We start from the raw sequence: 15,869 nt of genomic DNA on the forward strand, positions 1-15,869 counted from the left end.
TAATCTGCAACCCTTTGCCCCTTTTGACCCGTGCACATTGTTCAGGCTGTCTGCTCTGCCCATTATTTAAAGGTGCAGGAGAGTGCACACCTTTTCCTTCACCATGGAAAAAGAATAAGGTGTATGAACCAGCTCCAAAGTGTGTTGAGCATTTGAAGGGTGCAGAGGCGACCACTGCAGCAGTGGGGCACCTTGCTGGCAGAGTCTAGCAAAGGAACACATCCACTGAATCCTAATCCCCACCAGCAGCATATGCTAAAATGGGACTGAAAAAGAAAGATGACTGTTTTCAAATTAAATGTAAGTTCTAGCCCACTGTTCTTCAACCTTGGGTCCCAAGATGTTGTGTCTACAACTCCCATGATCCCTAGACAGCACGGTCAATGGTCAGGGATAATGGGAGTTGTAGCCCATCAACATCAGGGAACCCAAGGTTGAATAACACTGCATATTTAGCCAATTCAGATTTTACATTCAAATTTTAGGTGCAAGAGGTACAAAAAGTAATTAACTGTCAACTGTAAAAAAAAAAAGGCTATGTCCCCATAACTGATTATCTCATGGCCTTGAAAATTCAAAGCTTTGTGCGGGCATTGGGCAAACAAAGTGAATATAGCTTTTGTTCTTCCTGAATACATTTTCAGCCTGATCTTACACATTTTTATGTGTAGGTTCAGTGGAAGTTCACTTCCAAGTCTGTCTTTTATTGTAGTCTTTGTGATTCCCAGCAACTGGTATTCATTTATATGGTATTCATTTACTGGTATACAGTCAAAGTCCTTAAATCATGTGTTTGTTGAATTCAGATGGTGTGCATGCATTTCAATTTTGAAAAAAATAAAGAGTAACTTATTAGCAGAGCTTGGAAAAGTTACTTTTTAAACTACAACTCCCATCACCCCAGCCAGTATTTAACCAATTTATTGATTCTATGGTATCCTTATTGTACTGAGTGTATTTCACTTTTATCCTTGTTACAGCAATCATAAATCAAGTCAGTGAACATTTGTACATACTTCTGTTGTTAATGCACCTCACTGATCATCTGTGAGTTGTAAATGTTAATAGTTTTGGACCAGTGTTAGTTGTCTAAATGTTTGTATTATTCCACTGCAATGTGTTTACATCACAATCAGCGTGATCAGCTAAAGTGGTTCTTGTGTGGAAATGACACACCCACACTGCTCCATTTGTTAGGTATCTCACTTGCAAGAATTCCTTCTTTTCCCCATTTTAGTAGTCCTTTTGAGAAACGGGGGGGGGAGCCACTGCAAAAATAAAATAAAAAATAAAATAAACCCTACTCTCCTACTGCTTGGATTCACTCCCGCTTTTGAATTTTGTGCCAGGCATCTAATAAGGGCACAGACAACCGCTTCGGTGGTAGAGCAACTGCGCATGCTCGAACATTTTGAGCATGCTCACAAACTGTGACGTGGAATAGTCGGTCTGTCCATAGAGCGACGCAGCATTTCACAGTCTATCATCAAATGAGTCTGATTCGGGCGAGAGTACGCTCTCCTTCGCTTTTAACTCTCCTTCCTTTCCAGCACCGGTGTTGGAGCAAGATCGATCCCAATTCGTGACCTAGTTGTGCAAGAATAGAGCAGGAAGTCGGATGAGTCCTCGGGCTGAGGACAAAGAACAGCCTGGTTGCATTGGGCACGGATTCTGCTGCCGCCGGCTGATGTAGTTGGTCTAGCCTAGCGTATGGGACCTCGGTTCGACACGCAACAAGACCCCAACAAGTACTGTGCACATCAGACTTCCACCTCAGAGACAAAGGGGGACGCGGATAGGATTTGGATTCTATGAGTTTCTGGTGTAGAATGAGCAGATGTTCTGTATCTTCTGCCTAGGAAGTGGCACTTATTCGAATCGATTTTCTCCTTTATCCCAGGCAGTATACTTAAGAGTGGACCTCCCCTTCTGAAAGCAAAACGAAACACGGCGGAAGCCGGGCAGAGACCTCCTCTTGAGTTCCATAGCACTTTATTGAACACACAACACCACAAAGTGTGCTTTACTTTTGAAATTTGGGCCGGGCGCTCCACCTGTCAGGTTTGTGGATTTGGCCGGGGGCGATGCCCGCGCGTGAGCTTAAGAGTGGCATGTGACTGACTGCATCAGTGGATGCAGCTGGGTACCAGATTCCCAGTAATGGTTTCTTAGTATGGTTTGGGGCGGATTAGAGAACTGGCCAAGGCTGTGGTCCTGTACCCACTTTCCTGGGAGTAAGCTTCACTGACAACACAGCGGCACTTACTTTCCTGAGTAAACAAAGGCTGGCGCTTATTGACGCTAACTCTGGGGACGTGAATCAAACAGACCTCTATCCTAGCAGGAAGAAAAGCTTTGTCCTCCTGAGCAGGGCATTATAGGGAAGGGGTGCTCGCATTTTTGTTGGCGTGTTCGTACGTGCTTCTTTGAAAGCTTTTGGGTAGTAGTCTTAAAGTTGTGGAAATGCTCTAAGTGACTAGGATGGGGCTGCAGTCCTGCACATAGTCTCACAGAAACCAGTGGGGCAAGATCAGGGTGCTGGACAAAGCCCTCTACGCAAAGGGTAACTGGGGAAGGATGACAGGGCTGTTGCTCGCGCAAACAAACGAGCGAGGCAGAGTCACGCAACAGCTGTGAAGATCAAGCCCGCCCCCCCGTTCTAGTAACAATTTCCTTCCCTTCAGGTGGTGTGTATAGCGGAGTCTCCGCCGCCTGGCCACGCCTCTTCCAAGCCTGCAAGCACAAACACAAAACAGCAGGCGGGGGCGTGGCCATCAGTGGGTAGGCGTGGCCTAAGGGGGCAAGCGTCGAGGGGGAGCCGGAGAGAGGCAGACTAATCGGACAGGTTAAGGAGGAGGGGGGTAGATGATCTTGTGATTGCAACGGTCGTGGCTGGGCAGATCTGCGAGAAAAACCCCGGGGAGCCGGCCCTGGGGGGAATTGATAGAAACAAGGCGACGGGAAGAGCGACGGACACGCCTGTCTGTACGTTCGCCCGCCTTGGGGGAAGCGGTTTCAGCAGCACCGGGAGGAGAAAGAGCCAGCTAGCAGCTACTGCTGCTGCTGCTGTCGCCGCCTCCTCCTCCTCCTCGCCCGAAGAAGAGGAAGCAGCGGAGGTAACTGAGCAGTAGCAGCCGGGAACGGGAGGCTTTCTCGCCATGCCAGCTGGTCAGAGGAGGAGGGCCATCGGAGGGCTGGGGAAGGGGCAGCAGTCAACCAGCTAGCTAGCCACCTCCGCCCTAGTGGAGATCTCGGAATCTCAGACTGGTTAAAAAGGCTGATGCACCCGCCGTTCTGCAACGGGCCGGGTAGTCTTGAAAGGTACGCGGCCGAAAGGGGGCTAGAGGTTTCGGCGTTGCCCGGAGTGCCCTGGGCGTAGCCCTCCCTTGACTTGTCTGTCTTGCCCAATGAATCGCCGGCCCCGGTCCGGCTCCTCCTCGTGTACGTGGATGAGTGCCTGCCTTGCGTGGAGCTCTGTGTGCAGCCGTGTGTCTTCTGTGGCTTGTACACGGTTCTTTTCTGAGCGCTTGCCTTGCGCTGCGAGGACGCTTCTTGCGCCCTGTGCAAGGGCTTTGTTTCGTGTATCTGCCTCTCTTCGTCTGGCGCAAACTACTGCCCGTCTGCCTTGTGCCAAGCTTGATAGTAAAACGTCTCCAGTTCGCCGGACTTGTGCAAGGCGCTGGCGCGTCTCTTTTCACGTGGGAGCGCTACCTCGCCTTGGGTGCAACGGGGTTTCCGTTTGTTTTGGTCGAGGCACGCGTATGTGTGTGTGCCTCCTCTGTTCTGTCTACGCGATATTGGTGGCAAAGGTGAAAAACGGGCCAGCGAGCAGCGTCGGGACCCTAGGCGGGGATTACTCTGTGTTTGAAATCTGAATCCCACGAACGGGGGGGGGGAGAAAAGGAGGCGTGCAGTTGGAGTTGGCAAAGCGGATTGGAGGGGGCTGGCTGGGCAGAGGAACGAGACGACGAGGCAAGGGGACTTCCTCCTAGAGAGAATGAAAACCAAGTGCATCGATCGAGGGTGGGGGCTGAAGCGAAACGGAGTTGAGGCTGCTGTTGCTGCTAACTGTGATCTTTGTGCTGTCGGGCGCTGTGTGCGTGTTCCCTCTGCACGATCTCTGTTGAGCTGACGCTGTGGGACCGACGCAGACAGGGGGATGGGGGGCGGGTAGATAGGGTGTGTGTCTGCTCAGAGGGGTGGGTCTGGGGAGCAGACGGGCTAACCTGTCGACTGCTCGAGCGAGTCCGCTTTTTTCTTGTCTTTGTTTTGTAAACCGAAAGGAAGGCGCTTGCTGTACCCTGCCAGTTCTTGCTATCAGCTGGAACGTGACGCCTAGTCGTCCGGGACAGGGGGGGGGAGGAGACAGACAGAGACAAAGCCGGAGACAAACGAAAAGCGAGGGTTGCTGCCTGGAACAGATGACAGAAACAGCACGCCGCGCGGCCACAATGCCATTGGATTTGGGAGGCGGGGAGGGAGAGAGGATGGGAAATCGCAACGTGGCTCTGAAGGCTCCTGTATCTATCCTGATCCTTATGAGCCCTGAACAAAGAAGGCTGCGAAAAAGCTGAAGGGGGAAGTCCTGGTATGCATAATGAGAAGCAGGTACACGGGAGGTTCAGATGATCAAACCATGGGGTGCATGGAAAGAGATAGGGTGCCTGCATGAGGATCTGTTTTCAGGATGGGATAAGGGGCTGTTGTGGTTTCAAAATCACTTTTCTATATCTGATAAAATCTACATGAATATGAACCTAGATTGTGTTAGCAAGGCTTGCTTGCTGTTGGGCTTTTCCCCTCTGATATATGTGTATATGTATATGTGTGTGTGTGTATATATATATATCACTACATAGTGCACATGAGGTGAATTGTTTCTTGGGTTCTTGCTGTATTTGTATTCCTTACAAATGCCTGGCTTTGGCTGTTCTACTTAGAATTGTGTTGTCTCATGCATATAAGCTAACGAGTGTTTGTGGTGCTCAATTTCAGATCTGGGGCAGACATGCAAGTGTTTTGACATCGGCAGTTGTGACACCTGAAGAGTGTGTGAGTGAAACGTGAGACTGCAAAGAGAGCACTTGCTGAATGTCTCCTGCACAAAAAGTTTGAGTTTCCATCTTGCTGTGGTTGCTACACGTCATAATTTGAAGGACTTCCTGGGACCACAGAAGCCTTTTGCATGGACTTACGTGAACCACTTCTCAAAAAGTGAGGCGGATCCATATGTTTGCAATATAAACTGCATTCATGGAATGGACAAGAAACCTTTTGTTGAGTTGCATCTTAATGTGGGCAGTTTTTTTTGGGTGGCAGAAAACCTGCATATTTTGGAATAACTGGAATTAGAGAGGCACAAAGAACACGTGGGAATTCTGCATGTTAACAGCTCAGCTTTTTTAGATGTATTATCTACATAGAAGAACATACAATTGTATAAGCTGCAACTGTAGCCATGGCATTGTGTGACCTTTTAAGCCATATGAGAAGTATTTCTGAGCCTTGGTATCAAACATAGGTTTATCTGATCAGCAATACACTATGTGCTAATCAGGAGCACATTTAGATGGGAAGATGCCTGTTGGCCATACAGAGCTGCTACTGACCAGTATATGAGGGGATGAAGGGTCCACGGATTGCATTGTCCTGTGGCCAAGTTCCATGCAGCACACATGTCTGCTTGGATTTAAGGATCTACTTTAAATGAAACGTTAAGATGTGTTGTCATTTCTGACCTGTCCCAGAGAAGAAAGTCTGTAAAATGGCTCAGACCAGCTTGCTGCAGGGGAAGCAGTTTTATTGTAGAGAGTGGGTTTTTCACAAGCTTCAGCACTGCCTCCAGGAAAAGTCAAGCTGCAGCAACAACAGCACTGCCAACAAACCATCCATTGTGCTGAATTCTGGGACTAATACTTCTGTTGTCCCTGGCAAGGGAACTGCCTGGGGTGTGCTGTTGGTCGGAGGGCCTGGCAGTGGCAAGACAGCCCTCTGTACTGAATTACTGTGGCCAAGCTCACCTGCCGGTCTACAAAGAGGCTTACATCACCAAGCCCTGGCTTTCCACTTTTGCAGAGCTCAGGACTCGGACACTCTCTGTGTGGGAGGCTTCATTAGAGGGTTAGTTGCCCAGATCTGTTGCAGTGGACTGATTCAGGGATTCGAGGACAAACTGAGAGATCCCGCTGTTCAAAGTCTCTTGCAGCCTGGGGAGTGTGAGAGGAACCCAGCTGAAGCATTTAAAAGGTAAAAACAATGCCTGTATCTCCCTCCTTCATATCTCTTGATCAGCCCTCCATAAAACAGGAAAAACCTACTTCTCGTATGGTGTTATCTCTCTGCATGAATTGTTCCAATAGCCTGTATGGAAAAACTCCATTTACAGCAGATGTTTTCAGACAAGATACACTTGGAAATACATTCCAGGTTGGCATCTTTCAAATATTAGATTGCATAGTAATTGGAAATGGAAGCTTGAGGAGTGGAGCATCAGAGAAGAGTTTAAAAAGGAGAATGATCCCTTGGTTATATTGACAGGTGGCCCTGCTTTTAAGGACAAAAGTTTTTTTGCCAGTATTGAGCTATTCCTGCCTAGTAGTTCTTTGGGAAATTTAGTAACGGGCATCAAAAAAGAAATTGGTTTGAGGCTATGTTTATTGAGGGATTTATTCTACTTCCTTTGATATATTTGATGACATGTGACATTATCTCCAACTGCAACTTGCTTGCTGCCTATATCTCTCTACAAAAATTGGCTTTATAAAACATGAGGAACCCTATACTGGTCAGCATAAAATAAAAAGTTTGAGCTGGCAGATCTTTTGTCCTTTAGTAGGCTACCTTCCAGATGTTGTACACTGGGAAACCATGATTGAACTAGGATTTCAAAGGAGGATGAAGAGCTGATATTGAGGGTTTACAATGGCTTTTTTTCCACCCTGTGTAATGTTTATCCTGTATAAAAACCTGAAATTATTCCTTTGGAAATACAGAAACATGCAGGGAGTGTGTCAAAAAAGTAGATGCTGCTCATGAACTTGCCAAGCTCATCTAATTAGAGTTAATTAAGTGTGCTGTCTGTTAAGCAAAACTGACCTAATAGTTTATTTATTTATTTATTATTTGATTTATATCCCGCCCTTCCTCCCAGCAGGGGATTAGTTTCAGGGATTAGTTCCTCAAGAGTATTTTCTGAACCCCTCACTGCATGGTCAGAAGTGTCACTGATAAAAACTGGGCCACCTGTTGCCCATTTACACTTACTCAGTTAAACTATTTCCATAAAATAGGTGGCGATATAAATAGCTGCACAAGAAGCTGCATTCTTGATTTGAGGCACAACACTCATATTTTCTTAAGAGATTTTTTAATGGTGGGCGAATGCAACTCATTGTTGACCAAGTGGTACTTTACCATGGTATGTATTGAAACTCTTGGTAAGCTTACTGTCTAAAATGCCTTTCTGGTAAAGGAGAAGCCTACCTTGCATCCACACCTGAGCAAAAATCCAGGAAAGGTAACATTCTCCTTACTGCTTGTAGTTTTATTGATGCATGTTTTGCGAAGACGGTATAGGCCAGGGGTAGCCAACATGATGGTCTCCAGATGTTTTGGATTAGAGCACCCATCAGCATCAGCCAGCATGTCAGTGGTCTGAGATGGTTTATTTTATTATTGCATTTATATATCTCCTTTTCTCCAAATTGCTCAAGGTGGCATACATGTTTCTCCCCCCTCTCCATTATATCCTCAGAACAACCCTGTGAGGAAGGCAGGGCTAAGAGACTGACTGGCTTAAGGTCACACTGAGTAAGCTGTATGGCTAAGTTGGGATTTGAACCCTGGTCTCCGAGGTCCTAGTCCATCTCTGACCATTAAACCACATTGATGGGACTTGTTGTCCAGCAACATCTGGAGGGCACCATGTTGGCTATCTCTGGAATAGGTTCTCTGAGTCGCTGTAGTAAGTAGTTGCTTGTATTCACTCAGTGGGACTCCATTACGTAGCTGGAGGGAAAGACCTGTTGTCATTGAATGAGTAAGAATGAGGGACTGTACACTATTTAACAAAGCTTTTACCATTGTGGTGTGCTCCAGATATTTTGGGTTACATCTCCCATTATTCCTGACCATTGGCCATGGTTGCTGGGGCTGATGGGAGTATAAACTAATGTGGTGGTCCCCTGCTGCTACTTATGGGTTGTAACTCTCCAGGATTCATATGCTACATTGGAAGTTACTAATGGTGGTGTAAGAGCCTGGTATCTTTCTCTGATTTTCAAGCTTCTTCATGGATCATAATTCTAGCCCATAAACAAATGCTTCATCTGAAAATGAAAGGCAGAGAATATTAGCACCCACTATTAAAATTGAGTCAGAAGGGTATTTAACCCTTAGTTTTCAATTTAGAAATTGATAGAAGCTTCTTCAAGAGAAGGTATAATCTAACTGAGGATGTAGTTATGTATAAAGATTAAGCGAACTCCTCCCTCTCTCCCATTTTTGTGATCACATTACTCCTCAGTAATTATTGATATTGGTTCTGTGTCGCATCCAGCATCAACCTCGCAACTCCTTCTTACGCATTTGATTTCAGTGGGTAAGTCTTGCTTGGATTGGGCTATTAATGTTTTCCAACTGTAATTGCCAGAAAACTGGTTCAGTTTGGAATGGAGGGGGCAATATCAGTGTTGGGTGGCAACATCTGCCAAGTCATTGGGTGCTGTGCCATTCAAATAGAGAGCTGCTACAGGGATCAATGCGAAGTGGGTTCCTCATGGCAGCTGGTACTGGTGCCCCATCTGCACTATACATTTAAGCAGTATCATACCACTTAATAGTCGTGGCTTCCTTCAGAGAATCCTGGGAGCTGTAGTTTAAGGGTGCTTATTGTTAGAGACCTTTGTTTCCATTGCAGGGCTATGATTCTCAGAGGGGTTTAATGATCAAAACCTCTTCCTAGGGAAATCTGGGAATTCTAGCTCTGTGAAGGGAATGGAGTTTCTTAACCACTAACTTCCAGCACCCTTAAACTACAGTTCCCAGGATTTTTTTTGGGGGGGGAGCCATGACTATTTACAGTGGTGTGATACTGCTTTAAATATGTGTTGCAAATGGGGCCTGAGGCTCCTATTTACCTTTTTTGTCATTCTTCTAGTACTTTCGGTACAAATGCCTGCTCTCTCCTTCCTTGAATGCCTAGAAGCATTTTCCACTCTTTCCTTCTCTAATCCTCTCCTGAATCATTGTAGCATCAACCAGCTGTTCTTCAATAGTTTTCTTGAAAGGTAATTTCTACTTTTTATGTTTATGCAGCACCTAGCACATTGGTGCAAAACAAATACCAAATAATGGCAGTACTACTTTTCCAGTGTTCAGTTGCTTATACTGTATTAGATTAAATGGGAAATGAGACAGTGACCATTTAATGAAATTATGCATGTTTTATCCCATAAAATGTGGGACAAAACAGCTACAAGCCACAGTGGTGTGAGCATGGTGACCATTAAAGGTAAAGGTGTCCCCGCACTTACAGTGCGAGTCGTTTTCGACTCTTAGGGTGACGTCTTGCGACGTTTACTAGGCAGACCGTACATGTGGGGTGGGATTGCCAGTTCCTTCCCCAGCCTTTCTTTATCCCCCAGCGTATGCCGGGTACTCATTTTACCGACCACGGATGGATGGAAGGCTGAGTGGACCTCGACCCCTTTTACTGGAGATTCGACTTCCTCCTTCCATTGGAATCGAACTCCGGCCCTGAGCAGAGCTTCGGCTGCATTACCGCCGCTTACCACTCTGCGCCACGGAGGGTGACCATTATAGTAGCTAATAACATGATGGGGAAATTTGAGGTCATTTATGTTAGTCTTGCCTAATAAAGCATGAAACAGAAGTTAGCAGTGTTTGAAACCCCAAAATTCTTTCCAAAAAAATTTAGAGAAATGATATAAAAAAACCCTGTTAGCTGCAGCTGTCACTCAAGTACAGGTACTCTAACTGCATTTTTAAATACCTGTAAACAAAGCTGCCACTTGCAGTGCTGTTCTTTAATTGCCTGTAAAAGTTCTTTCAGGATGTAGAGGGAAAGCACACACTAGAAATGAAAAAATGAATCTGGGTACATTGAAAACAAGAATAGTGTGTGTTCTGCACAGACTTGTTAGAAACCTGAAACTCACATGCTTTAAAGTGTAAATATGAATAAATTTAAAAAATTGTTACGAGATTTTAACTTAATATGGAAACATATGAAGGAGGCAACGGATGCTTGCACCTTAATGAGGACTTACAGTCAAATGTTTTACAATAGCTGACTTTGGTAGCACCAGCTCTACTGGCTGGTTTTCACTGCATGTGGAAATACAGGATTTATTGCAACTGTATTTACTGCAACTTTCTTGATAAGTGATCATATGGAGCACCTTCACTCCTGAACACATCTTCACAGTATGCGACTTTCAGTTGTTCTGTGTGTGGAGACCCACCACGCATAGTGCTTAAGTTTCAAAAGCTAGTCTTGTAGTGTGGAAAATAAAATGCATTTACGTGAGGTCCTTTGTTTCTTCTTTCTATAAAAAAAGGCAAATGTTCTTGAAAGCCCTTCTACCCTTTGATGAAATATTGCTGTCTCAATACTTTTAACTTGCAGTTCTCAAAAAAGAAAACAACCTAACAACCTACCAGTAACTAGAATGTAAAGAGGTTTCTTTTGAAATTAACACCAGAGGCAGAATTGATAAGGCTACATGCAGATGCAGGATTGGGCCTGTGTAGGCTAATTAAAGATACTGGAACCTAAAAGGATAAACTCAACTTTAAATATGTGCTGAGAACATTGGGAGGTGCTATATGTGTAATACTGTAGCAACTCAGATTCTGATCATAGGCAGGAACAACTGGGAAAGGTGGGCAAATAAGTATTGTGGCTGCTGTGGAAGAATTAAGACACAATTGAGTTTTCTGTTGGAAGAAGTCGTGAAGACTTAGAGATGCATATGCATTTTATATACATATACTCGCAGCTTTGAGAGGTTGCTTGATCTTCATGTTTTGTCTCAGTAAATTATACAGCCAGCATGGATTTTTTGCATTCCAAAATGTTAAATTTTTATTTTCATTTATTTATTTATTACATTTATACCCCACCTTTCTTTTCATGATTGAAACCCAAGGCGGCTTACATATGGTTCCCAGGAGGTCTACCATCCAGGCACTGACCAGACCTGATCCTGCTTAGCTTCAGCAGGGAGCTGGTCTTATGTGCCTTCAGACTTGAATTGAAAATACCCCCATGGCATTCTGCTCCTTCCCATAAGATCATTTCAAAACAAAACCTGACAAAACTTACAGTCCTGAACTCAGAAACGCTTGCTTTACAATGCTTCAGAAAATAGGAAGGTTTTGACCTGGCGCCGGAAGGAGAGCAGAGTCGGCGCCAGGCGTACTTCCTCGGGGAGACTGTTCCATAGTTCGGGGGCCACCACTGAGAAGGCCCTAGATCTTGTCATCACCCTCCGGGCCTCCCTGTGAGTTGGAACCCGGAGGAGGGCCTTCGTAGCAGAACGTAGTGCATGGGCCGGTTCATATCGGAAGACGCGTTCCGCAAGGTATCGTGGTCCCGCATCGTATAAGGCTTTATAGGTTAATACCAACACTTTGAATCTAGCCTGGAAACATATTGGCAACCAGTGCAAGCTGGCCAGAACAGGTGTTATATGCTCGGACCGCTTGGTCCTTGTCAGCAATCTGGCCGCCGCATTTTGCACTAGTTGTAGCTTCCGAACTGTCTTCAAAGGTAGCCCTACGTAAAGCGCATTACAGTAATCCAAACGTGAGGTTACCAGAGCATGTACCACTGATGTAAGGTCCTCTTTACTCAAATAGGGACGTAGCTGGGCTACCAACCGAAGTTGGTAAAACGCATTCCTAACCACCGAGGCTACTTGAGCCTCAAGTGAGAGGGAAGAGTCTAAAAAGACTCCCAGACTACGAACCCGGTCCTTTAGGGGGAGTGTAACCCCATCCAGGACAGGGTATATATCCACCATCCGATCAGAGAACCCGTCCACCAACAGCATCTCAGTTTTGTCTGGATTGAGCTTCAGTTTGTTAACTCTCATCCAGTCCATTGTCGCGGCCAGGCAACGGTTCAGCAAATCGACAGCCTCACCTGAAGAAGATGAAAAGGAGAAGTAGAGCTGCGTGTCATCAGCATACTGATGACAACACACTCCAAAACTCCTGATGACGTCTCCCAACAGCTTCATGTAGATATTAAAAAGCAGGGGGGACAAAACTGACCCCTGCGGGACCCCATATTGGAGAGCCCACGGTGTCGAGCAATGTTCCCCAAGCACTACCTTCTGGAGACGACCCGCCAAGTAGGAGCGGAACCACTGCCAAGCAGTACCTCCAACTCCCAACTCCGCGAGCCTCTCCAGAAGGATACCATGGTCGATGGTATCAAAAGCCGCTGAGCGATCAAGGAGAATCAACAGAGTTACACTCCCTCTGTCTCTTTCCTGATATAGGACATCGTACAGGGCGACCAAGGCTGTCTCAGTGCCAAAACCGGGCCTAAAACCCGATTGAAATGGATCTAGATAATCAGTTTCATCCAATAGCGCCTGGAGCTGGCCAGCAATCACCCCTTCCAAGACCTTGCCCAGGAATGGCTGCAGAAATGTGGAGAACTGAATTCAAGATTAGAAAAATGAAAAATGGAGAGAACAGAAATTGATGGATCATTCCATCCCCACTCCATTGTTGAATAGCATCACATTGGTAAAAGAGGTGCCTGGAGAAAGGAAGATCAGGGTACTAACTGGGCAGGAAGCCTATATGGATAGAATATGTTTGCCTCTTCGGCAGTTATTCCTCAGCATGTGAGAGGCATTGCACGAGCTTGGGGTGAGGCTAAACATGATGGAGATTCCAATAGGGTTGATACATTTAAACTACTAGGGTGGAAATTTCAGTCTGTAGATCAGTCTAATCATTTGTCATCTATCGTATGCTGCTAAAATAATTGTTTTATATATGTATTGATGACTGTCCAGTATTTATTTTATCTACTGTTATTAATGTGACTGCATTTGATATTATTGTATTTTATTTCATTTTAATGTACGTCGCCTAGAGTGGCTAATTGCCAGATAGGCGACACACAAATTAAATATTATTATTATTATTATTTTAACTGACTAAGCCATGTGTGTTTGGCGGGGGGGATTTTAATGAGCAGGCTGAGAATTAAGTGCACATTTCTTAGTTTTAAGGCTATCTTGATCATGGTATATATTGCACATAAGAAATCAGAAAAGCAAAATATTCAATATTCTGAGAAGGGCTTATAGATTTTCGCAGCAAACATATGTGCACTTAACTAGGAGTATCATTAAATATAGTGGGATGTATTTCTGAATAAGCATGCAACATAGTGTGCTGTTACATCGTAAGCTATTTCGGATTTCTTTTTCAAAAATTAGAGAAGCTTATATTGAAAAAGATGGCAATAAGAGGAACTTCTTAAATTGTCCTGATTAATTAGTTGCAAAAATACCAATGATTAACCAGCTTTTAAAAATCCTTGTATTGCTTCATGTACCTAATTTAATCAAAGCCTGGATTGGATAAAAGCAAAAGAGATTAAAACATTGACAAACCCATGTTAGAGCATAAGAGCCCTGTTGGATCAGGCTAAGAACCCATTTAGCCCTGCATCCCCTTTTCACAGTGGCCAACCAGATGCCTGTGGGAAGCCTGCAATCAGGACCTGGGCACAAAAGCACTCTTCCCTCTTGTGATTCTCAGCAACTGGCATTCAGAGGCATACTACCTCCCCAGGGGAGCTGGAACATGGACATGGCGCAGGATGTTTGTTTTTATAGGAAATGTTTACCAAAAAGTGGGGGGGGGGCACAGGCTGATAGCTAAAATGCTGCCTAGGTGTGGCAGTGTGGCCTTCCCTATATGTGCTGGTGTCTCCCTGGCTGTCCCTCCTTCCAACTTTTACCCTTATAATTGTTGGACTTGGCTTGTGCAATTTCCCATAGGTTTCAGGAGTGGCTTGTTTGGGTAATAGGCTACTCTTGGACCAGCCTTTGTCCGTCTGAAGGACAAACCTGAAACCAGCACAATATTGGTTGAAAACAAAGAGTTAAAAGAGCAGGGCTAGTCCCGTTAAAGTATATAAGGGTGTGATGGGTGGTTTTAGATATAAATGGTGGAGAAATGGTGTGCTCGTTAGTCCCTTTGGGCTTGAAGGTCATACAGATGGTATGTCACTAGGTGAGTGTGGACCCCTACTATGTATTTGTGGATGAGCAGCTCAGATGTCAGTCCAGCATTTCCTTGGTAGGAGTAGAGCTGGACGGGAAACCTTTTGATACAAACAAATGGATTAAAATTCATCCACTGTTTTGCTGTAACAATAGTTTAGATACTGTATTATTAAAGGATAATATTCAACAAAGTCCTTGTGCTAGAACAGCACTTCCTACTAGCAGCGTAAGCGGATTTCCCCCCCTCCTCTCCCCGTGTGCGCCCTGAAACATCTTCAGATCTACTCTGGAGGATTAAAGAAAGCCCCAGAACAGATTTAGGGGAGGAGAGGGGGAGAATGTTCCATTGCACAAGAAAAAATCCTTGCTGTGATGGAACCTTTGACTTGGCACTAAGTTGTATATAACCCAATGTCTTTGCAGTTCTGTATGTGCATGTGTGATTTTATTATCCTTTGGCCTTATGGTTCCAAAATAGCTGTTGCTGACAGGTTTTGATTGTATGGTGGCTAAAATATTGTGGTCTAAGTTTTAGCTAAATTGTTGTTGAAAAGGTTTTGTCTTGAGCTGCCCCACTCCCCGTGGGCCACTTTGGCGTTATTGGGTGACCCATTTTTCCTTGGCAGGGGTGGGTTGGATTTGAAGGAATTCCGAGGTGCTTAAAGCCACCACTGATTGGTAGTGATGTCGAGCTCCTTTTTCAGCAGGCATCAGGTCCACTCAGGGCTTCTAGATCAGGAGCTCTGGAATGGGAGCTCCTGGTGGGATATGCATTTCATCCTAAATTTAAAAGGTGCCAAATGCAATGGGGGGGGATAAGGAGTGCACTTAAGGCAACCATATCATTACCTGCCCAACTACTGACATCATATGACATCAGGGGTGTGTGTGGCTTGAAGAAAATGTCCCCATGGGCCAAATTAGAGCTCCTATTGGGCCTGCTGGAGGTTCCCCATGTCTGGTATAATACAGAATGGGCTTGCAGGGCTTTTGTAAGGATAATGAACATGAATCACTGTGAACACTTGAATGTGTTCTATAGATTCTAAATACTAATAATCTTTGTATATTATTGGGTTAGAGCAGTATATGACAGAAAGCAATATAATCTCAGAGGTTTGCTGTCCAATTGGAAACAGCTTGCAGATGACATGAGTTTTAAGAGCAGGTTTCTCTAGCATGTATTGCCTCCAAAAAATACTAGTACTGCAAATCTTTTTTTTTTTAACAAAATGCACACATCTTTCTATATACCTGGATCTTCATATTAAAAAATTGGTGATGTGGGAATGGCAGCAAGGAGAAGCCAGTGCTGGTAAAACAGGCCTTGTCTGCTGCAAATCAGTTCACTGGCTTTTTTGGGGGAAAGCCTCCAGGTGTGCTTTTTTAGGAGATCAAGTGTTGCCATGCCAATCCTGTAGCAGCTCAACTGAGTCTGACCAAGTAAGCATAGGTCATGACAATGGCAACCCCAATCACATCTCAGCTTTTTCATCCTGATGTTATAGTAGGGGATTAGTGTGTGTGTGTGTGCGCGCGCATGCGTGAGGGAGGGAGGGAGGGAGAGATCATTATAAGTGGGTACTC

At 45.1% G+C, this 15,869-nt stretch overlaps 1 protein-coding gene across 8 annotated transcripts in view; it reads left to right on the forward strand.

The window, feature by feature from the left end:
- ANKRD50 (ankyrin repeat domain containing 50) overlaps positions 1-15,869 on the forward strand; it is a 98,669-nt gene that overhangs the window by 35,473 nt on the left and 47,327 nt on the right. Inside the window, exons 2-3 of one of the 8 annotated variants that reach the window (XM_061585100.1) lie at positions 1,551-2,061; positions 4,996-6,246. In XM_061585100.1, coding sequence (XP_061441084.1) covers positions 5,765-6,246 — 482 coding nt within the window. In that variant the 5' untranslated portion in view covers positions 1,551-2,061; positions 4,996-5,764. The other 7 variants (XM_061585099.1, XM_061585098.1, XM_061585102.1 and 4 more) reach the window with 7 other exon arrangements.

Source organism: Rhineura floridana, chromosome 9 (genome assembly GCF_030035675.1).
Source record: "Rhineura floridana isolate rRhiFlo1 chromosome 9, rRhiFlo1.hap2, whole genome shotgun sequence".
Taxonomy (NCBI): domain Eukaryota; kingdom Metazoa; phylum Chordata; class Lepidosauria; order Squamata; family Rhineuridae; genus Rhineura; species Rhineura floridana.